This window comes from Monodon monoceros, unplaced genomic scaffold (genome assembly GCF_005190385.1).
Source record: "Monodon monoceros isolate NGI ecotype Baffin Bay Population unplaced genomic scaffold, NGI_Narwhal_1 Super_Scaffold_20, whole genome shotgun sequence".
NCBI lineage: Eukaryota > Metazoa > Chordata > Mammalia > Artiodactyla > Monodontidae > Monodon > Monodon monoceros.
Genome location: NW_021703777.1, coordinates 107,850,616 through 107,874,020, shown reverse-complemented (window position 1 = coordinate 107,874,020; position 23,405 = coordinate 107,850,616). Strand labels below are relative to the sequence as shown.

The window sequence follows — 23,405 nt, the reverse complement described above, 5'->3', positions numbered from 1 at the left end:
TGAGAAAAATGTGTACATGAGAAAAACGAAGTGAGACAAAACTGACACTAAACTTCAGCGCAAAGTTTGTTTTTTACTGTATCATACTTCTTCTTTTCTCTACTCCTAAGAATGAAACCTGACTTTCCCTAGCTACAAAATAGAGGTAACAACAGTACCTATCTGATAGTGTGAGCAGTTAATAAGCTAATGCGTAAGCAGTTCTTGACACATGATAGCTCTGTGAGTCCCATCAAGAACATTAGTATCATTAGAGATAATACACTGAATGATTAACCTCTGTAATTTTCTTTGTCTGCACTTCCTTATATGTGGGTGGTATCCACATTACCATTAGGAATACTAGGAGAATGAAGGGGGAAAAAATAGAGCTTAAGTTTTTGAAGTCCAGAATAGGCTTTTCATGCCTACACAATAAATTTGAAAGCCAAAATGTTTTAATTTGCAAGAGCCTGGTTAAAATGGATTTTAGCAATAAAAACAGAAGGCAAGGAGAAAAGCAAACCACAACGTTTATGCTGTAACAATAGATTGTAAAGAGACTGGAGGGACGTCCAGAGGGCTCTGTCTCAATAAACTAGTACCCCAGGAGAGGGGTACTAAGATTGAAGGGGCAAGGCTCTGGAAGGGTGTCTTAAAGTCTGAGGTGAAGGCACTGAACTTGGGAAGACCATGTGAACAGAAAAGAATCAGATTGAACAGATGCTACCCACCACTACCACCATCACCCTAGTCAGAAGCCCAGTCAGGGCCTACAGGGTTCCCACTACCACCTGGCAGCCCTGCAGGTCTGCTGTGTCCTGTGTCCGTGTTTTTGTTGTCCTTGTCTGCTGAGCATCTTCCATTGACAAAGGTGACCAAACATCCAGGTTTGCCCAGAATGTCCCAGGAATGTAAGTCTGTTGCTTATCTGCTTACACCTCTTATGCCAGCATAATTAATAACACCTTCTCTATTATTTATATTTTATAAATGATAAAAATGTATGATCACTCTCCCCATTGACAACAGTCTGCCTTTCCACTGCCGATCATCCAGCAGAGTTAGCACCTGTTCATCTCTTGAGATTTTTGTATCTTATCTCTACTGTTCCAAATAGACACACCCCTTTAAATGGCCCAGGACCCTTGCAGGGGCCCCTAAAGCAGAAGATGAGATCTTTGGCACTCAAAAATGGCATGATCAGCAGAGACCTTAAAACACAGTTGGGAGACACTGGACAGTGGTGACCACTTCTGTTTCACATCTTAATTGAAGTGCAGATACCTTAGCATATTTCACTCCCTTCAGGGCTTAGCATCCTCCTTGTGCACATAGTATGTGCTCAACAAAGACTGATAAAACATTCTGATTGGAGGAACCCTCAGTTTTATTATCAATGCTGATGTAGCCAGGATGAGAAAGAGAAAAGAACTTGATATTGTTTTTAATTCTATAAATGTGTGTTTAAGGTACATGGTTGATATTACAGGAGGTCATCAATGTGTTTAATTTTTTATAAGTTTATGTTCTTCTAAATATTCTTCCAGCAGTAGGCAGAAATTTGGGGGAAGGGGAATACTTAGTAGAAAAGAATAGTGATACTTTGGGGTTTTTTTCAACTTTTCTTTGTGACTGCTTTATCACAGGAATGTGATATACACTTCCTAAATTTTAGATTGCCCCTTATCCATAGATAAATTTTTATAAATATGCAGAACCTTGGCTTGAAGTTTGGGTGACTAAGGACTGTAATTTCGCTGTGGCTTTGAAGTTTCACAATGTGTTCAGAACTTTGAGTTCCAGAGCTCAGCTGCCATGAGGTGTTGTTTGAGAAGAAACCCAGCATCGTCACTTAGGTTACACAAAACATTTGTTGACAGCTTACTTCTCATTTAACTCAAAATTTGAGTTGTTTGATGCTTGGTGATTATCATTCCTGCAGTAGAATTTTTCAAAACAAATAATAAACATTAAAAAATCTAACTTATCTCATAGAATTTTATATTCTTTTTTATTTTTGTATATTTAAATAAAGAATAAGGATCATTAGCAATCTTCTGTGGCTTCCTGAATTAAATACATTCCTTCAGGAAAGATTAAGAGACCTTAATTTAGAATAGTCCTTCCAGTAAAGAAAGAAATTTTTAAAAAATTCATTAAAATGTTATAAAAATCAAACTCATTCTGAAAACTTGGCATCAAAAAGACCACAAATAACAAATGCTGGAGAGGGTGTGGAGAAAAGGGAACACTTGTACACTGTCAGTGGGAATATAAATTTGTGCAGGCACCACGGAAAACAGTATGGAAGTTTCTCAAAAAACTAAAAATAGAACTACCATATGACCCAGCAATTCCACTGCTGGGTATACATCCAAAGAAAACAAAAACATTAATTCAAAAAGGTATATGGATTGGGTTGTTTGTTTTTTTGATATTGAGCTACATGAGGTGCTTGTATATTTTGGAGATTAATCCTTTGTCAGTTGCTTTGTTTGCAAATATCTTCTCCCATTTTGCGGGTTGTCTTTTTGTCTTGTTTATGGTTTCCTTTGCTGTGCAAAAGCTTTTAAGTTTCATTAGGTCCCATTTGTTTATTTTTGTTTTTATTTCTGTTTCTCTAGGATGTGGGTCAGAAAGGATCTTACTCTGATTTGGGATATGGGGATATATGTATACATATAGCTGATTCACTTTGTTATACAGCAGAAACTAACACAACACTGTGAAGCAATTATACTCCAATAAAGATGTTAAAAAGAAAAAGGTATATGCACTGCAGCGTTCATAGTAGCATATTTACAATAGCCAAGATATGGAAGCAAACTAAGTGTCCATCAACAAATGAATGGAGACGATGTGGTGTATATATATATACAATGAAATACTACGCAGCAAAAAAATAATGAAAATTTGACATTTGCAACAACATGAATGGACTTGGAGTGTATTATACTTAGTGAAATAAGTCAGACAGAGAGAGACAAATATTGTATGATATCACTTATATGTGGAATCTGAAAAATAAAACAAACTAATGAATATAACATAAAAGAAACAGACTCACAGATATAAAGAACAAACTAGTGGTTACCAGTGGGGAGGGGGAGGGGAGGGGCAAAATACAGGTAAAGGATTAAGAGGTACAAACAGCTATGTGTAATATAAATAAGCTATAAGGACATATTGTACAGCCCAGGGAATATAGCCAATATTTTATAATAGCTATGAATGGAGTATAACCTTTAAAAGTTGTGAATTACTATGTTGCACATCTGAACTTCATTGTTAACCAACTATATCTCAATAAAAAAATGTAATGCAACTAATATTCAAAAAAGGAAATAAGCAGAGTTAAGTCTTTTGAGCTGCTTTCCAAACTTGGTTACCTTTTTTCCTAACAATTTTTTAGGGTTGGGTCCTCTAATCTTCATGAGCAACAAGGACATTTTAAGCGTAGTGAATGGTTCAAGCACTAATATCTGCTACTCCAGGTAAACAGTTAAGAAGAACATAGGCCTCGATTCAGTATTTACTGACATAAAGGATTCTTGCCAGAATGGTGAGTTCAGTCAGGGTATTATAGATTTTTGGACTGCACAGTATAATCTGACTATGAATAGCAGGTGATAAATATACCAGAATAATACTGTCAGAAACAGAGTGGATAAGAATAGTTTTTTGATTCATGAAATTTCTACTAAAAATGTTGTATTACACAAAAAGTAACTAGCTTGATCTTTTTTTTAGCTGAACAAGTAATATAGAGATTTTGGCTCTAGATCATGCAGAATATTGATGCTTTAATGTACCCCCACTGCAAACAAACAGAAATGATAGTTGCAATATAAAAGTGGAAAACCCACGAGACGTATCAGGGCTTCAAACAATATAAGCATCTCCGTGGAGTTGATAAAGACACAAAGAAGTTGGCAGGAACTAAAGCTATTCGCTTATTGGGCTCTGGTTTTTGAAGGAATTAGCAACAAATTCCTGGAGGTTAGAGTAAGGTCATGCTTTGGAAATTATTTTTTTTAAACTCTGACTACTATTGCTGATTGTTTTATCATAGTTTCCTGTTTTTATTTTATTGTGATCATATATTCTTGAATCTCTGAGTGTAATAATTAAAGGTTGTGTTGTCAGAATATGTTTAATTTTTTATGGCTTTTTTTTTGTTTCCCTAACTATTTTTATTTACTCACACTGTGCTTTTCTGTTGGTCTTGGATTTTCTCTTTTATGTTGCTTGTTTTCCTCATATGTCTGTTTGTCTTAGGTTGTCTGTTTAGCTCCAAGAATGTAGTACTGTGAGACTGGTGTGGGTTCCCACCGATGTTACTTTCAAGTAGATATAAGTAGTGTGGTTTTCCTGTAATTCCCTCTGGAGTGGGAAATTGTACTGGAGCATTTGTGCTTGGGTGTTAAGGGCTAGATTTCAATTTAGAGTGAATGGGTAGGGAGCCAGTCAAATGCCAAAGAGGTGGAATTTACCTTGAATTGACATTCACATTAGATGCCTTTAAGTTCTCCTGCAAGGTTCTGTTCAGTTGTGAAGAAAAGAACCCCACAGGTTTTTGCAGGAGGGAAACTCTGGTTGCCTGTCTTCTGTAGATGGGGTGGAGGGAGGAGCATCTCTCCCCGCCAGTGAGGTAAAGATATTTTTCGGAATATCACATTTCAGAACGTTTAGCAGGGCACATTGTTTGAAAAGAATCTGGAATTTGAGTCTCCACCACTTGCCAGTTGGGTGATCTTGAGCAAATTAATTAAACTCATTATTTCAGTTTTCTCATCTGTAAAAGTAGGAGTGATGATTTCTTCCTTATAAAATTATATTGCAAAGATTATAATGTTTTATATATATAATATGTATCACAGAGGCAGACTAACCGTTAGACAGCTTAGCAAGTGTTCAGGGCATGAGCAAATTGGGGGCCCCCCAAAAGAGAAAAATAATAAGGTAAAAGTATTTAGAATTATTTTTCTAATTTAGAATCTAATTTAGAATCTACTTTTCTAAGAAAATTATTCAGTTCATTTTGATTTAAAAAAAGCTTATTTGTATTTTCTTACACTTTTAGAAAATGCTTTTTGATACTTTGCTGTTGTCCTATGTTGAATTACATATTGGAATGGCACCACAGACATCTCAGTGCTTAGTTACTTGAAGGATTTTCATCTCCCTCTGGTTTCCTCCTCTCCCTCTGGTCTTCATCTGGGACCCCCAAACACATACACCCAATCATTTTACTAAATTAAGCATGTGCAAATATTTAATACCTTTGTGCTGATATACTTAGGAGCTAGCTTTGGACTTATAGTGAATTTTCACCTTAAATAATTCAAGACTATCCATTCCTATGGCTGTTTTGTTTGTTTATTTTTCACCTGGGTCCTTTCAGCTTACATTTTTCTATATTATTCAGTGTATCAGGCTCACAGAGCCTGGTGACTAACGGGCTTTTCTGGTTTGTTGTGTGAAAAAAAAAAAAACTATTCAAAAACATTATAAAATCACAAATGCATAGGTGGTAAATTTAAAATATATATAATGGTACTCACAGGTATCCCCCTATTTGATATCCTCATTATGGAGTCAAATTGATGTACAGCAAAGCACACCAGGTAAGTGCTCATGGGAACAGACTTTTGGAAAGTTGTTCGATTCCATTTATCATCCACTGACTCTTCTTTCTGTTGAAAGCAAAAGATAATCTTTTATTTATAAAAAGACCAATCATGGACAAGACAAACAAAAAATTACTCCAAACCTAGCTTTCCAGTCAGAAGTCCTTTGTCAAAGCTTAGGTGTAAAAAGAAATTTTACCCCTAACTGGCGATGTTGAAAAAAAACTAGAGGAAAATTCATTTTATTTTTAGTACTGTGAAAGAGTGATGGAACTATATACCATATGAGGTTTCTCAGGGAGAAATACAACTTTGTGATATAAACTGGACAGGAGTTTATCTTTCTACATTAAACACACAATCCTGGCCATAATATTTGAGCAGGTACTGTGGCCTCTTAATGAAGAACAGGCTAGTGCTCAGTGCCTTGCACACAGGAAGAACTAAGCAGGTATTTGCTGATTTGACTATGTGCAAGAGGGTAATAGCTGTACCAGGCATAGCAAGATGTCAGGTTGTCTTTTTCATGTCTGGTTGTCTCCATCTGAGACCCAGGGTATGGTCACTAAAGTCACTGCTTTGGTTACCGTGGAGAGAGAGAAGGATTGCATTACTTCATGCAACTACCGACCCCATCTGTCTGGTTTTCTGTCCATGCCAGCTTTGCCTTCCTCTCAGCCAGTCATCAGTCCTAATACTTCATCCATGAATAGTTGCCTAATTCCTGCTACCCATTGTTTAAACATTTCCACATGCCCTGCAGCCACACAGTGAGTCACTCTACAGTGGAAAGCTTTAAAAAAGGATTTAAGAGAGGGAGGCTAGACTAGAACTTGGTGCATCATCGGCAAGGCAAGCATGTTATGTGCACGTGCTTATAGAGAAGAGTTGGAGCCCCAGCAAAGTTACTCTATGATAAAAACCTAGTAGTAGTTTTGATCTCCTAAGGACCCAGATTATTCACCTTCTTCCAGGACTAGTTTCTGGAACTAGGTGAAAGTGAAGAAGTATATACTCTGCAAAACAAAAAGGTCATGTGAGGAAACTGTAAACAGAGGTTAGTAAAGTTTGCATTCTTACTCCTCCCACCTTCATTTTCTCTGTTCTATGCCAAAAAATTCTGATGGCACTTTATTCTGATCCAGTCTTCTGGATTAGAGTGTCATAGTTTAGGCTTATCCTTTCCTCTTTCTTCTCCAATCAAAACCCAATTGCCCAGGTGTCTGACACCAGAAGAAAAGTTGATAAGCTTACACCAACAGTTTACTTTTTAACCTTCTTAAAGCTTTGGTTTGCTTTTTCAAGGAATATTTGTAATTAAAGAGGATGAATTTCAGTGATGATATTTCACAAAGTGGATCAGAAAGATGGGAGTTGTAAAGTAGGCACAATGCTTTTCTGGTATTAGATAGGTGACAGTTATATCTAAGGATGAGCTTCACCCTTTTATTTTATTTTATTTTTTTTGCGGTATGCGGGCCTCTCACTGTTGTGGCCTCTCCCGTTGTGGAGCACAGGCTCCAGACGTGCAGGCTCAGCGGCCATGGCTCACGGGCCCAGCTGCTCCACGGCATGTGGGATCCTCCCGGACCGGGGCACGAACCCGTGTCCCCTGCATCGGCAGGCGGACTCTCAATCACTGCGCCACCAGGGAAGCCCCAAGCTTCATCCTTTTACATGTCAAAGGTATAAGGAATAATAAACCTCAACCTTGAGGTAATGATGCTTTAGTTAACTGCGTTACCCATTCTGGAGAGGAGGAGCAGTAACAGGAAAGAGTCATGTTAATAATTATACAAACAGAACTTACTGTAGCCTATTTTTTTTTTTAACATTTAGTGAGTACTTCTTGTTCACTAGAATACCTATAGGCATGGTGTTTCCTGGAGTTGTGGCTATATTCCAATATTTAAGTGATGATTTTTTGTAGTAGCCCTATATTAAAAACTGGGTTTATATTCAACTGAAAACCAAGAATAGTAACTAGGCCCTTGAATATTTTTAAATCTGTAATTCCATTAGTTTGCCTTTAATTTGTCATGATTAGGGGCTTCTTTCATTTAAGCAGAACCCAGCTAATGTATGTCTACTGTATCCATTCTTGCTTAGAAAACCTAACATGGTGTTTTGATTGGAATGTGATATCTTGAATTAAAGATGTCTAGTACTCAAAGAAAAGAGATTGCCCAAATGTATTTTCAAGCCTCTAAATAAGCTATTAGAGCACATTTATTTTAGAGTTCAGTAGGTTCTTTCATAGAAAAGCAGGTAATTTACCTGATATTATAAACAGACTATCTGCATAAATTAAAAAATTTAAAATACTCACCTCCACTGGCATATTTGAAAGTGCCTTGTATTCTTTGGGGTGGACGATAGAGATTGTATAAGTTGCCTTTTTGTTGGGCTCATCAAAACAAGGGAAGGATTTCCTGGCATCTGTTGGTTCATGATCAGTGGCTGCTATGCTCCTTAGAAATAAACACACAAACAAAATATATGTTGCCTCTTCTGATAGCCCCTATGTTTCTATTCCTATAGAAAAGAATCAGCTATGTAATTATAACTACTGCATTTCTTAAAATGAGTTTCCATCCAGAAAACTATCAAATAGTTGTCAAAGTCTTTCCTGGAATTGTTAGGTTAACAAATAAATGAAAATTCAGAAACTGCTTCGGATATTTTATATGAGTAGTTAGGTATTTTGTTGCCATAACTAAAAATCTGTGAACTCTAAATGAGCAAAAATCAATCCGATTCTGAGCTATCACTCTTTCCATCCTAAAGCCATCAAGCGACAAGTAGATAAACACAAAGCCAAACTCAAAGGCTTGCTTGTACCTGTCCTTGTGAGTGTGAACAGCTGTGTCCTGTCACGGAGTAGAGGAGTATATTCCAGAGTCCACAGCTCCTGTCCCTAATAGTACATTCTTTCTTACTTATGTTACACCAGGGACAAATCCCTTAGTTTTCATTTTCATGCAAAGTCAGTCCCTGAGCAATCTCCCAGTGAAGCAACCTTTGGCCAGGTTTAAAGTCCACTTCTGGAAAGAGACAGTATTCCTTTATAGCTCTAACTTAATGCTTATTAAGCTAAAATGTTAATGTTTCCATCATTTCAAAGTGGAAATATTCTTTTCTGAGTAATTGCTCAAAACAAATCAATGAATGTAAACTTTTTACATGTAGTTATATTACAGTAAGATATTGTACATTTGCTCATTAGAAGAGTAAGCAGAGTAAAAAGTGTAAAAGGAAAGAAATGTTGACTTATATTCATTAATAATTTGTGTAAGGAAAATATTTCATCCTTCAGAATTCTCAGAGACTAAGGAACATATTTCATAAAGAATAACAAATTGTTACATTGTTCATTGATCCAATAAATATTAATTGAACCCCTTCCTACACACACACACACACACACACACACACACACACACACACACACACACACACACACACATACATCTACCAGGCATTATTCTAGGTTCTGAGGGAATAACAAAGAATAAGTAAATAAATAGATAAATAAGGAGAGTGTTAAGAGCTATATAGAAAATGAAACAGGGGAAGTGACAGAAAATGACTCAGGAAAAGTGGTGAGCAATATTAGGTAGAGTAGTCAGGGACAGTCTCTTGGAGTAGGTGATGGTTTGCTGAGATCCGAATGATGAGAAAAACCCAGACAGGTGAAGATTAGGGAAAATGTGTTTCCTTAACAGAGGGAACAGCAAGTGCACAGTCTCTAAAGTGGAAAAGAATTTAATGTGGTTGAGACCTGAAAGATGTCCAGTGTAGCTGAAGTACAGTGAACTGGAGGGACTAAGGGGTCAGCAGAGGCCATGGTAAGTGCCTTCATTTCATTTGGGTTCAAGGATGCATTATATACATTAACTTATATAAAAAATAATATGTCATAGGTCAACATCCAACTACAAGAAATTAAAATATTTTTGAATTTCTTTTAAAACCCCTCTGGATACAAAAATTAGTTGTTAAAAACTCAGCCAAAAAAACTAATCTGTAAAAAATAAAACTGGAAAAGGTCTGTCTTTTAGGACACTGTTGACTGAGGGGGACAACTTTCTGGGATGACTGAAAAAATCTATACCTTATGTATAGCTGATTCATTTTGTTATAAAGCAGAAACTAACACACCATTGTAAAGCAATTATACTCCAATAAAGATGTTAAAAAAAAAAAAGCTATACCTTTTTATGGGTGTGGTTAACAAAGATGTGTGCATTTGTCAAAATTCATTGAATTGTTCCCATTAGATTTGTGCATTTAATGTATATAAATTTTACCTAAAAATAACTGTAAATCAATATTGAGCTCCAGTAAATAGGTTTAGATTTGGATTGTTGCAGTGGCATGAGTTAACAGTTCAGAAACAATCTCTTCTGTATCCCAAGCTTGAGCGAATGAAAAAAAAATGAGGATAACAGAAGGCAGGTTTCTCACAGCTGGGGAAGAGAGTTATAAATTTGTAAAAAAGGAAGACTAGACCTTGGTATTGAACTGTAACTGCAGGTTCAGTGTATACTCAATGATTTTTCACATACACATGTATCTATATATGTAAATGGATATAAAAATACACAGAGACATGTATTTCCTAGTTTTGTCTGCTGAACAGGACTAGAAGAAATGACAAGCTTGTAGCAATGAGCACAACTAGTTCCCATTACCACTCTCCAATAAAAGGAACCAGAACTCTTCATAAAAATGGCTGATTCCAGTGCTGGATCAGAAAGGTCCAAAATGATCCTGGAACATCTTGCTTTGCCAAAAAGCAAGGAAGTTTTCAAAGAATCATAAGAATAAGTCAAAAGGACACAAAAGTCAGCTGGAGGGGACTACCCCTGGCCAGATCTGGGGGAACATCAAAATAAGTAATGGAATTATAAACTATTGATTAAAATAAGAATCCATGATAAAACATATGAATAAATAAATAAGTGGGGCAAAGGAAAGCTCTTCTTTACAGTAGATTGCCTACTAATAATTTTAGGAGGAATGATGGATTTAGAAAATCATCAGTGGATGCCAAAACAAAGTGGATGAAAGTTTGTTGAGGAAAGGGATATCTGAATAGTTTCAAACACTTTCTCTGAAAATTACTTACAAATTAAAAAATTATAACTTTACAATGAAGAAAACTGTTGGATACCGCCTTAAACAAGTAATCAAAGATCACTAATAATTGTACGGATCAACATAACGTGTCTCCTGATGTGACTTCGTGAGAGGGACTAAGTATCACTTCTCTGAAATTCCTGACAAAAATGCTTGACTTGCATTTTTAAGTCATGAGGAAAATCAGACAAACTAAAACTGAGGGATATTCTCAAAATAACTGGCCTGTGCTCTTCAAAAATATCAGGGTTGTGAAAGACAAAGAAAGGCAAGGGACTGTTCCAGTTTAAAGGAGTCTAAAAAGGCATGACATTAAATGCATTGCATGAATCCAAACTGGATACTGGACTGGGAAAAAAATACTGGGTTAATTGATGAAATTTGATTATGACTGTGGATTAGATGATTATCATATCAATGTTAAATGTTCTGATTCTGATAACTGTACTGTGGTTATGTTAGAAAATGTCCCTGTACTTAAGAAATATATACTGAATGTGAAGAGGTAAAGGGAGACAATGTTTCAATATACTCTAAAGGTCTAGAGAGAGACAGAGACATGGGGTTGCTGGGGAGAGAGGAAATAGGACAAAATGTAAACAATTGGTAGTGTGCCTAGGAGTTTCTTGTATTGTTCTTGTAACTGTTCTGTTAAGTTTGAAATTATTTCAAAATAAAGTTACCGAAAAAGTCCCAGCCAATAATTTATTCTTCAGTATTACTGATAAGTTTTTGTGATAACAGTTTAACTAATCAATTGAAGTTTCTAACACATGTAGACTGTAGTGAATTGCAAATGCATCAGAATATAAAGAAGCCTGTACACTTCCCCAGTGTACTAAGGATGTATAAGAAGATCCACCAGGCTCCAACCCCATGTTTAGTCGGCTGCTTTTTTCTTTTGAATTCCTCTGGATTCTGATTTCTTCCCCAGGCAAAGGAAGAGGAAAAGTCACTCTCTGCAAGAATGTTTCAATTTAGTCACACCTCAGAAATAAGCCAGATAACTAATTTGGGAATATGAGTGTGATTAACAGACAAGGGAGAGATTGACAATAATACAATAATAGTAGGGGACTTGGTCACACCACTTACATCAATGGACAGTCATCCAGATAGAATCATCAGATAGAAAACCATTAAGAAATCAGTGGTCTTAAATGATACATTAGACCAGTTGGACTTAATATGTATCTACAGGACATTCCATCCGAAAACAGCAGAATACACATTCTTTTCAAGAGCCCATGCAACATTCTCCAGGATAGATTGTATGCTAGGCCACAAAACAAGTCTCAACAAATTTAAGAGGATAGAAATTATATCAAGCATTTTTTCCGACTACAATGGTATGAAAGTAGAAATCATTTACAGGAAGAAAAATAGGAAAAACACAAACAGGTGGAGACTAAACAACATGCTACTAAAAAACCAATGGGTCGGGCTTCCCTGGTGGCACGGTGGTTGAGAGGCCGCCTGCCGATGCAGGGACACGGGTTCGTGCCCCGGTCCAGGAAGATCCCATATGTCGCGGAGCGGCTAGGCCTGTGAGCCATGGCCGCTGAGCCTGCGCATCCGGAGCCTGTGCTCTGCAACGGGAGAGGCCACAACAGTGAGAGGCCCGCGTACCGCAAAAAAAAAAAAACAAAAAAAACCACCAATGGGTCAATCAAGAAATCAGAGAGGAAATTAGAAAATGCCTTGAGACAAATGGAAATAAAAACATAACTATCCAAAATCTATGGGATGCCTCAAAAGCAGTTTTAAGAGAGAAATTTATAGCAACACAGGCTTACCTCAAGAAACAAGAAAAGTTTCACATAAACAACCTAACCTACCAACTAAAAGACTTAGAAAAAGAAGAACAAACAGAGCCCAAAGTCAGCAGAAAGAAGGAAATAATAAAGATCAGAAAGGAAATAAATAGACACTGAAAAAAAATAGAAAAGATCAATAAAACCAAGAGCTGGTTTTTTTTGAAAGATAAACAAACTTTATAAGTGTTTAGCCAGGCTCACCAAGAAAGAAGAGAGAGGACCCAAATTAACAAAATAAGAAATGAAAGAGGAGAAATTACAACCAATATAACAGAGATTTAAAAAAATAAGAGAATATTATGAACAGCTATAAAGCAATAACGTAGACAACCTAGAAGAAATGGATAAATTTCTAGAGACATAAGATCTTCCAAGACTGCATCAGGAAGAAATTGACAATCTGAACAGACCAATCTAAAAAAAACTCCTAGCAAACAAAAGTCCAGGACCAGAGAGCGTCACAGGGGAATTCTATCAAACATATAGAGAAGAGCTAATATCTATCCTTCTCAAACTATTCTAAAAAAATTGAAGAGGAGGGAACACTTCCAAATTCACTCCATGAGGCCACCGTTACTCTGATACTGAAAGTAGGCAAAAATACTACAAAAAAAGAAAATTACAAGCCAATATCTCTGATGAATATAGATATAAAAATCCTCAATGAAATATCAGCAAACTGAATTCAACAATATATAAAAAGGATCAGACACCATGATCAAGTAGGATTTATTCCAGGGATGCAGTGATGGTTCAGGATCCACAAATCAATCAATGTGATACACCACATTAACAACAGGAAACATAAAAATCACATGATTGTCTCAATAGCTGTAGGAAAATTTAACAGAATTCAACATCCACTCATGATAAAAACTCTCACTGAAGTTGGTATAAAGGGAACATATCTCAACATAATAAAGCCCATACATGACAAACCCACAGCTAACATCATACTCAGTGGTGGAAAGCTGAAAGCTTTTCCTCTAAAATCAGGAACAAGACAAGGATGCCCATTCTTGTCAATTATTTACATAGTATTGGAGATCCTAGCCACAGCAATCATACAAGAAGATAAAACAAAAGGCATCCAAATAGGAAAGAAAGAAGTAAAATTGTCACTATTTGCGTGGTACTATATATAGAAAACCCTAAAGTCTCCACTAAAAAACTATTAGAACTAATAAATGAAGTCAGTAAACTTTCAAGATACAAGATTAGTATACAGAAATCTGTTGCTTTGTCTATACACTAATAATGAACCAAAAGAAAGAGAAAGCAAGAAAATAATCCTATTTAAAATCATATCAAAAAGAATAAAATGCCTAGGAATAAACTTAACCAAGGAGGTGAGAAACCTATACTCTGAAAAGTGTAAGACATTGATGAAGGAAATTGAAGGTGATGCAAAGAAATGGAAAGATATCCTAGGTTCATGGATTAGAAGAATTGATACTGTTAAAATGTCCACACTACCCAAAGCAATCTACAGATTTAATGCAATCCCTATCAAAATAGTAGTGACATTTTTCACAGAACTGGAACAAATAATCCTGAAATTCATATGGAACCACAAAAGACCCCAATTTTCCAAAGCAATCTTGAGAAAAGAGAACAAAGCTGGAGATATCACTCTCTGGCTTCAGACTTCAGACTACAAAGCTACAGTAACCAAAACAGTGTGATACTGGCACAAAATCAGACACGTAGATCAGTAGAACAGAACAGAGAGCCCAGAAATAAACACACGCACTTATAGTCAATTAATCTGTGACAAAGGAGGCAAGAATATACAATGGGGAAAAGACAGTTTCTTTAATAAATGGTGCTCAGTAACCTGGACAACTACATGTAAAAGAATGAAATTAGAACATTTTCTCACACCATATACAAAAATCAACTCAAAATAAATTAAAGACCTAAATATAAGACCAGAAATCATAAAACCCCTAGAAGAAAACATAGGCAGAACACTCACATAAATTGTAGCAATATAGTTTTAGATCTGTCTTCTAAGGCAAAGGAAACAAAATAAAAAATAAACAAATGGGATCTAATTAAACTTAAAAGCTTTTGCACAGCAAAGGGAATCATCAACAAAACAAAAAGACAGCCTATGAAATGGGAGAAAAGATTAGCAAATGATATGACCAGTAAGGGGTTAATATCCATAATATATAAACAGCTTATACAACTCAATACCCAAAAAATGAACAACCTGAATAAAAATGGCGGAAGACCTGAATAGACAATTTTCCAAAGAAGACATACAGATGGAGAACAGGCACACAGAAATATGCTCAACATCACTAATCATCAGAGAAATGTAAATCAAAGCAGTGAGGTATCACCTCACACCTGTCAGAATGGCTTTTATCAAAAAACACAAATAATAAATGTTAGTAAGGATGTGGAGAAAAGGGAACCCTGGTACACTGTTGGTGGGAATGCAGATTGGTACAGTCACTATGGAAAACGGTATGGAGGTTCCTCATAAAACTAAAAATTGGACTACCATATAATCCAGCAATTCCAGTCCTGGGTATCTATCTGGAAAAAAAATGAAAACACTAATTTGAAAAGATACATGCACTCCAATGTTCATAGACAAGATATGGAAGCAACCTAAGTGTCCATCAACAAATGAATGGATAAAGAGGATGTAGTATCTATGTATACAATGGATATTACTCAGCCATAAAAAAGAATGAAAGTCTGCCATTTGCAATAATATGCATAGACCTGAAGGGTATTATGCTTAATGAAATAAGTCAGCAAGAGAAAGACAAATATTGTGTGTTATCACTTATATGTGGAATCTAAAAAATAAATATAACAAAACAGAAATAGACTCACAGATATAGAGAACAAACTAGTGGTTACCAGTGGGGATAGGGAAGGGGGGAGGGGCAAGATGTGGTAGGGGATTAAGAGGTACAAACTACTATGTATAAAATAAATAAGCTACAAGGATATATTGTACAGCACAGGGAATATAGCTAATATTTTATAGTAACTTTAAATGGAGTATAATCTATAAAAATATTGAAACTAATATCATAAATCAACTATACTTCAATTATTTAAAAAGGCCCTATTTGTATATGCTAAATTCCATCTAGAGTTACTAAAGTTTTTCTAAATATATGCAGATTTGAAAACAACGTATATGAGATAGCAATACAAAACCATTTTAGATCACAACTTCTTTGGGGAAGTTTTATTCAGTGATTAAAACTTCTTTTTAAAGTTAGATGAATTGATTTGCAAATTAATGGAAAAGGCCTGGCTAATCTCACAGTATGTTCAGGAGTAACTCTTGGGTATGTCCTAAATAATTATAATGCCAGGCAAATGTGCTGAGGTAAACCATTTTTACATAGGGGCCTCTCTGTGTTGTAAGTCACTTACTAGACCCAGCACATTAAAAGTATAATTCTGTGTAGCTTGTTAATTTACAAAAGGGAAGGCATTCCTCTGACTTCTCTGAGTGCATCAGATCAAGCTGACCTTAGAGAACGCTGAAGAGAGAGGAAGTAATGATTGCAAGCACCAACCATTCACTCTGAATCAACTTTAAAAAAACCAACTACTTGATTACCTCATAAATCATCTGGCATACTGTTTCCAATGAAGACTCTCAGGCTATGTTCAGCAGTTTAGTATCTTGAGCCAGAAAAATAAACAGCAAGGTCTGAGTGAAAAACTTAAATGAAAGACTTCTGATGCAGACGAGGCAGCCACAATGAAGTATCTTTGCAGACTAGTAAAGGGTTCCAGAATTCAGTAGAGGAGCTGATCAGTGCAAGACAACCCATCTAGATTATTCAAACTCCAACCAATTTTTTTTTTTTTTTTTTTTTGCGGTACCCGGGCCTCTCACTGCTGTGGCTTCTCCCGTTGCGGAGCACAGGCTCCGAACGCGCAGGCTCAGCGGCCATGGCTCACGGGCCCAGCCGCTCCGCGGCATGTGGGATCTTCCCGGACCGGGGCACGAACCCGTGTCCTCTGCATCGGCAGGCGGACTCTCAACCACTGCGCCACGAGGGAAGCCCCTCCAACCTATTTTTATGGTGGTTTGAACCAATTAATTATTTAAATTTATTTTCCAAATGCTTTTTTTCTATGCAGAGGATACTCAAGGTCAAGTAAAATTTCTTATTGTTTCCTTGCTTCCAAAATAAAGGAAATTACTATGCATCCTGCAACAAGTAAACAAGACACCCCTGCTGAAGCTGTTCCTGGTTGATAATGGGCATACTGATAGCTCGACATATCAATATAATGAATAAACTGACATACAATTAAAATTTCAAGATCAAAACTACAAATAAGTATACATATCTGTGCGTAAGGATATAATGCACACACACGTGCACACACACACACACACACACTTAATTATGACCTTCTCAATGATTTCTGCTCTGTTTCCACTTAACTGCTAAATCTTTATCACAAGCCCTAACCTTGTGCTTCAGATTTAATTATCCAAATGCCTACTAGACATCTCTTCCTAGATGTCTGACAGGCATTCAACACATCTGCCACCGAACTCATGACCTTCCTTCTAAACCTGATTCTTCTATTTTCAATATCAGTGAAAGGTGTGGGCTGTCAGATCAGATATCTGGAGCATCCTAGATCTATAACTCATCTCTTCCCCACAGCCAGTCAGTCTTCAAATCCTGACTGCGTTACCTGCAAGCTATTTTCTCCATTATGTTCTCTTCTGTCTGTCCTGAAATCACTGTCCTACCTGATCCTCATCATCTTCTCTTTCCTGGATAACTGAGTTTCTCTCATATACTCATGTACAGATTTAGTTCTTTCCTCCCCATGTAGATAGTCATTGGTTAACTTTTCCTGCATAAAGCCTGTCATTAATTATCCTTACTTTTTTTTTTCCTGTGGGTTTTCCAGAGTTATCTCTAGCTAGCCTCTTCATATAAACCTCTCCTACAAACTTATTTCTTCTCCCGACTATGCTTTTTTGACCTAATGCCTTTCCTGTTTGCCTGCTTTTTACCTTCTTGCTTGCCTCTGCCTATTGAAATCCCACCATTACATCAAAATTCAACTTCAATCCCAGCAATGCTGTAAAAACCCAGAAAACCCAAACCGGAAACCATGTGTCCCTCTTTTAAATTCTTGCAATTCCTGTCAGTTCCAATGGTTCTCAGTCCTTAAAGTATGAAGACTGCATTCCTAAGTCAAAAAAAGATTCTACTGACTTCTCTTGCCTTTGACAAGACGGGGAGAAAAGGAACCACGGGAAGCTTTCCATCCTGAGTGGGAAGGTGGAGCTGTCATTGGTTGAAATTGGATTCCTCTATGGGAAAGGGGCTGTGGCGATGCAGCATGTCCCAGCATGTTCCAGAGGACACTAGTGTGAGAGCCTATATGAAAATTTCTATATATTCATTTAATAATCATTAAGTTCTCTCTGTGTGCTAGGTAGTGAACAAGAGACACAGGGACCCTACTCTCAGGGACCCACAGAAGATTCCACAGTCTAATGCAGTTGGGAAACTACATACTATGGCAGCTTCTAGAGGTTCATAATGAACATTATCATATAAAAGTCTCTGAAAAGTCCCACCATTTTAAAAAAACTTTAAAGTTTAAAAAACTTTAACATAATTTTGTGTTTAGTATTATTTCCCAAAGAAATTTGGCCACAGAATCCCTCCCTTGCATTTTTCTGACAATATCTATTAATATCCCATGCAACTAGAACTCTCTGGAACAGATAATTAGGAAATGCTGTGTAAGAGCAATCCAAATGCAGAGAAGGAAATGCTGAACCTTGGAGAGGAGAGAATATTGTTATATACTTCGGAGATGTGAGTAGAGGGGAACTCTGAGAACAACTGGAAATCCTACATAACTATTGAGAAGGAGTGTTGAAGTGGTTTGGTGGTGTGGGCAGGAAAACATTCCAAAGGTTCCAATCCTTCGAAGTGGTTTTCCTCAGACCCGAAGGAACAGACCAGAGAGTAGGAAAAGTGGCTGTTAAGTTTCCCAAACTTTCTTCTCCTGAGCCTCGCTATAGCTGTCTCCCCGGTGAGATGATACGGTTATTATGGCTAGGGAACTCTAAACTTGCTCTACCTTCTCCAAGTCTCCATTTGCCTCTGAATTTTGAGGGAAAGAAGCTCAGATAGTTGTCTCTTCTCCGTGAAGTTCAAGTGTCGGTTGTATTTACAGAAATCAAGTAATTTTGGCTACTATTGAGTGCACTAATGTTTATTTGCATTGTGGTTGCGACGGTCATATCCCATACCGCATATGGTATGGGATATGGGTAACTCAATCCTGGAGTTAATTTTACAATAAGGCAGAAGGGTTGGAAAGTATAATCTTGATGGTATACATAAAATATATTACTCTGATGGCATTTGAAATTGCATGAGCATCAAATATTACAAAGTTCACTCTATAATCTGAAAGGACGGTGCTCTTCCCCCTGAACTCACGCTTGTGGCCCTCCTCTGCACTCTGTAGATGAGACCCACTAAAGAGGCCTGCACTGTCAAAATGTTATTCACAGGCTTGAAAGAAAACAATGCACTTTTCTCATATGCTTGAAATATTTCAGAATAAGAAAAACAAAAAGTATTCCATTGAGCCTAAATGAGGTTATTATGTTCCAGAACCATTCCAAAACCATGTGTGCAGTGCAAAACTGGCTGCATCCTGTGTTATGTGAGAGCCTCATCTGCTACCACTGAAAACAGACAAACCTGGTGACACCAGTCCTCCATGGGAGCCTAACTGAGCACCAGCCTTCCTCCCCAACCTTGCGTCACTTAGTATTTCTGAGTATTTTAGCAACTAAGACAGCTAAGTTTCAGAATGTCATCTCTCAAGTATATATCTTATCATAAAACTAACTCATACAGTAAAATAATCCAGAGTTAGAATGAATAATATATATTTTAGCATATAGTAATTTTTTGTACTTATAAAATATATAACAGAAACTTATTAGTGGAACTGTGTTCCATATTTTTTGGCCTTCCTGTAGTGTATAGAATTTTATAAAGTATTTTGATGGCTTTACCCAGATGCAATTTCTGTTGTTTTCACAATCCAAAAAGCAGTTTTAAACTCAGCAATAATCATTTAAAAGTTTTGACTTGTTTTCACTTTACACTAACAGATTTTTAGAATCTCTTGAAAGTAGATATTCTTTAGAGTATTATTCCTTTACCAAATTGCAAACACTTAAAAAAATCATCTTATCGTTAGTAAGGCTCAGAGAAATCAGTTCTTTCATTCATTGTTTGTGAAAGTGTAATTTGGGACATATTTTTGAAAGTCAGTTTGGAGATACACACATATACATATGTGCATGCACATGTGTTATATATGTGTAGATGTGTGTATATATACACACACATGCATGCACTCGTACATGTGTAGTTTGAGCCAATTTCCTAAGAAATTTCCTATAGAAATATTAGAAAATACTATTCATAGTTTTTTATAAGGCTGTTCATTACATTTTATAGGTGTTTATAGGTAAAAAAGTAGAAGAAATTTAAGTGCCCAAATCTAATGGGAAAGTTGAATGAATTACATTTTATTGGTACAATGGGCTATCATATATCCATTAACTCATTTGTGGAAGAATACCAAATTATATGTTAAAGTGTTGATACATTGTAAAAACATGTTACACAATACTATATACAGCATAAGAATGCCATGTTTATCTGTATCCAGAAAAAATAACTAGAAGAATGTCTGCCTAACTGCTAACAATGACTATGCTTGAGTGATGGACTTACAGATGGATTGTTTTTCTTACAATTTTCTGTTTCTCAAGTTTTCTGTAGTGAATGTGTCTTATTTATGAAATAATTAAACAAAATAAATGTTACATGTTTCTTGACATATTTGTACCCTTTGACCCAGCAATTCTATTTTTCGGACTATATCCTAACATGAGAAAATAAACAGATACACACTTACAGAGGTACTTACAACTATGTTCTTTCTGACTTGTTTATAGTAATAAAACACTGGAAGCTACTTGAATGTCCAACATTAGGGAATTGGTTTTAAAAAAATAACTGCATTCATGCAGTGAAATATTGCACAGTCTTTAAAATCAGATTCTTGAAAATATTTAACAAAGGGAAATGCTTACAGTATATTCAGTTAAAAGGTATATGGACAGAGAGATATGTAGACATAATTACAATTTTGATTACCTAAAAAAATTTAGAATATACATTAGTGTTTTAACAGGGCTAACCACTGGGTGGTGAAATTATTTATAGGTTCTTTTTTTCCTTTTTATAATTTTCTATGCTTTCAACATTTGTAATTTTTATAAACAGAAAGAATATGTAAACAATAAAGAAGCTTGTTTTTTGCAAGTAATATTAAGATACAGTATCTATATGAACATGATCGCTCCAAATATTTTTTCAGACTATCATTTCTACTCAGTTTATTGCTGTATTACACAGTGAGATAAGAATGTATAATATTTTATTTTAATCCCTGGGTCTCTGTGACAAACAATAGGAAGAATTCTGACCAAAAGATTTGCTTTGCTCTATAAAATGCTTAAAACAACATAGGAAAGGAATATTCAGAGGGCTGGCCTCAGTCTCACTCTGAACAGTGATATAAGGTTTCTTAATCATTTACTTGTTCAGAATCTAAGTAGGCAAAGGTCAAAGCAGTTTCAAGTTCACTGTTACCTCAGGTGTAGCCTTCCTCTCTGATGCAAGGACCACACCCACAGAGTGAAGGTTTTTTGAATTCATTGAGAGAGTTTATGCCTTTGACAAAGCTCTAGTAATAGCCTCTGATTGAGCGACAAGGCAAGTAACCATTTGGCTAGACTCAGGGAATGCAAGTATATATACATGTATACTAGGAGGGCTGTGTCGGGGGATATATTTATGTTCTTAATTGCTTAAGGCTTAGCATAACCATTGCATACTGCATGATAGATAATAAGCCTGAAGAGTTATCCGTGTGCTACCACTAATGTATGGACTCAATGAGTATTTATTGAAAGCTTATCTGTAAAACATGGTTCTGGCCATATGAGATTAAAAAGACATAGTCCTACCTTCCTTCCTAAATGAAAACACAAAAACAATTGCGTGAATTTTACATACTCTCAATGTTTCTTCTCCAATAAAACAGACAAAATTATAATTGATATTTACTGATTTTCACTTAAATTTAGTGTGATATAATTTTAAAAGTTCACTTTAAAATCATTGCCACATAGCCCAAGAATATCACCAGTGAAATTTACCAGACACATGTATTTTTAAAGTTTGAGGTAGTTCATGTAAATATTAAGGATAGAATGCAGTATATTATGATTTTTCCTGATGAAATAAAGGACTTACACTGATTTTTTAGACTCCATGCAGCTCATTCAATACTTTCAAATTTTGTGATAGGCTTTGAAAATATAAATGGGCAAGAATTTTTGCTTCCCAGATGAACAGGCAGAAATGAAACCAAGTTTAGACAAAGATCAGACCATCAATATAATTGAAAGGTGGAAAGTGAAAGGGAAGGAGAAGAAATGGAAAGCAAATATATAGCTTTGGAGAAATAAAGCAAAAAAAAAAAAATTTTACTTGATTTGTCCTTTCTCCACGTATGTTGTTCTATAAAACCCCACGAGCGAGCCGTTCAGCCAGCCGGCGAACTCCATGGTCAACTGGTAGAGACCCTTGCCACCGTTGGGTGCAAGCTCTGCTTCTGTCTCCACTACCACGTACTCCTGCTTTTTGTATTTGAAGCACCGCCTGACTTTCACCTGCTCCCCAGAGGGCTTCCTCAGCACCGGGAGCTGGGTGATCCTCGTCTCCCGGAGGTGTAGCCACAGGTTCCGGGTGGGTGAGCTCACGTTGATGGAGATGTTCACGCTGCCCGTGTACGTGTCCTCCTCCAACAGGGGCTTCACCTCCAGGTCGTAGTGCACTGGGTTGATGAAGTCCGGCAGCCTGAAATCTTTCCAGCCTCCACTTTCATCTTCACTGGCAGGGCAGACGCCCTGGTCCTGTGGAGGGCTCAAAGTGGGAGGCCTCGAAGTGGGAGGCCTCGAAGTGGGAGGCCTGTGGGAAGGAGCCTGGGTTGTGCCCTGTCCTCCGTCGGTAGAGTCACACGATCTGGTCAAGCCCACGGAAAGTCCTACTATTAATCCGACACCCACCACCACCGCACAGATAATGGCCACATGTTTCCTTTTAATGCAGTATCTCTTAGAGCCTTCTCTCTCCTCCAAGATCATTTTTGTTTCCAAAGTCAAATGTTACACATAAAAGGTCGTTAAATTTAACTAACTAACGTCAGCAGTCTTCCTTTTTCAATTGGAAGGAATTCCCTGGTTTGGCAGCCTGCTTTCGCCTTTCCCACACCTCTCTCTCTCTGGCTGCTTGAATCTTTTCCTCTCCCTTCACGCTCCCACTAGACACTCAAGGATGAATGTGGAATCAAGGGGGTGGAGTAAGGACTCCAGAAGAGGAGCTGAGCTGGAGGAAGAGGACTGACGAGAATATTGTCACGGCTCCTCTTACAAATAACGCATCCCCCACTCCACCCCTCCTACTGGAGTGAGTTAAATATAAAACAGGGCTTTGCTTATCAGCCAGTGGGAGGATGATCCTTTGCCAAAGCTCTGTCAGCAGCTTTCGAGGAGAGAGCGTTTGGGAAGAGGTGTGCTTGTGGTGGAAAATCTCACCCTTTGCCACTGAGTCTGTGGCTTCTTCCTGTTGTGTGCACAGTCTCTCTCTCCTAACCAAAGGGCTTTTTGCATCTCAGCTATTTTTTAGGTAGCTGTGTTTTC

General features: G+C 36.9%; 1 protein-coding gene across 2 annotated transcripts in view; it reads right to left on the bottom strand.

The window, feature by feature from the left end:
- Positions 1-23,190, bottom strand: part of ENPEP (glutamyl aminopeptidase) — a 103,897-nt gene extending 80,707 nt beyond the window's left edge. The window contains exons 1-4 of one of the 2 annotated variants that reach the window (XM_029235927.1): positions 22,660-23,110; positions 22,195-22,629; positions 7,942-8,083; positions 5,547-5,678 (exon numbers count right to left, since the gene is read on the bottom strand). In XM_029235927.1, coding sequence (XP_029091760.1) covers positions 5,547-5,678; positions 7,942-8,083; positions 22,195-22,629; positions 22,660-22,850 — 900 coding nt within the window. In that variant the 5' untranslated portion in view covers positions 22,851-23,110. Of the gene's footprint in view, positions 1-5,546; positions 5,679-7,941; positions 8,084-22,194 lie in introns of both variants that reach the window. The other variant, XM_029235925.1, reaches the window with a different exon arrangement.
- Between the last annotated feature and the right edge of the window lie 215 nt (positions 23,191-23,405).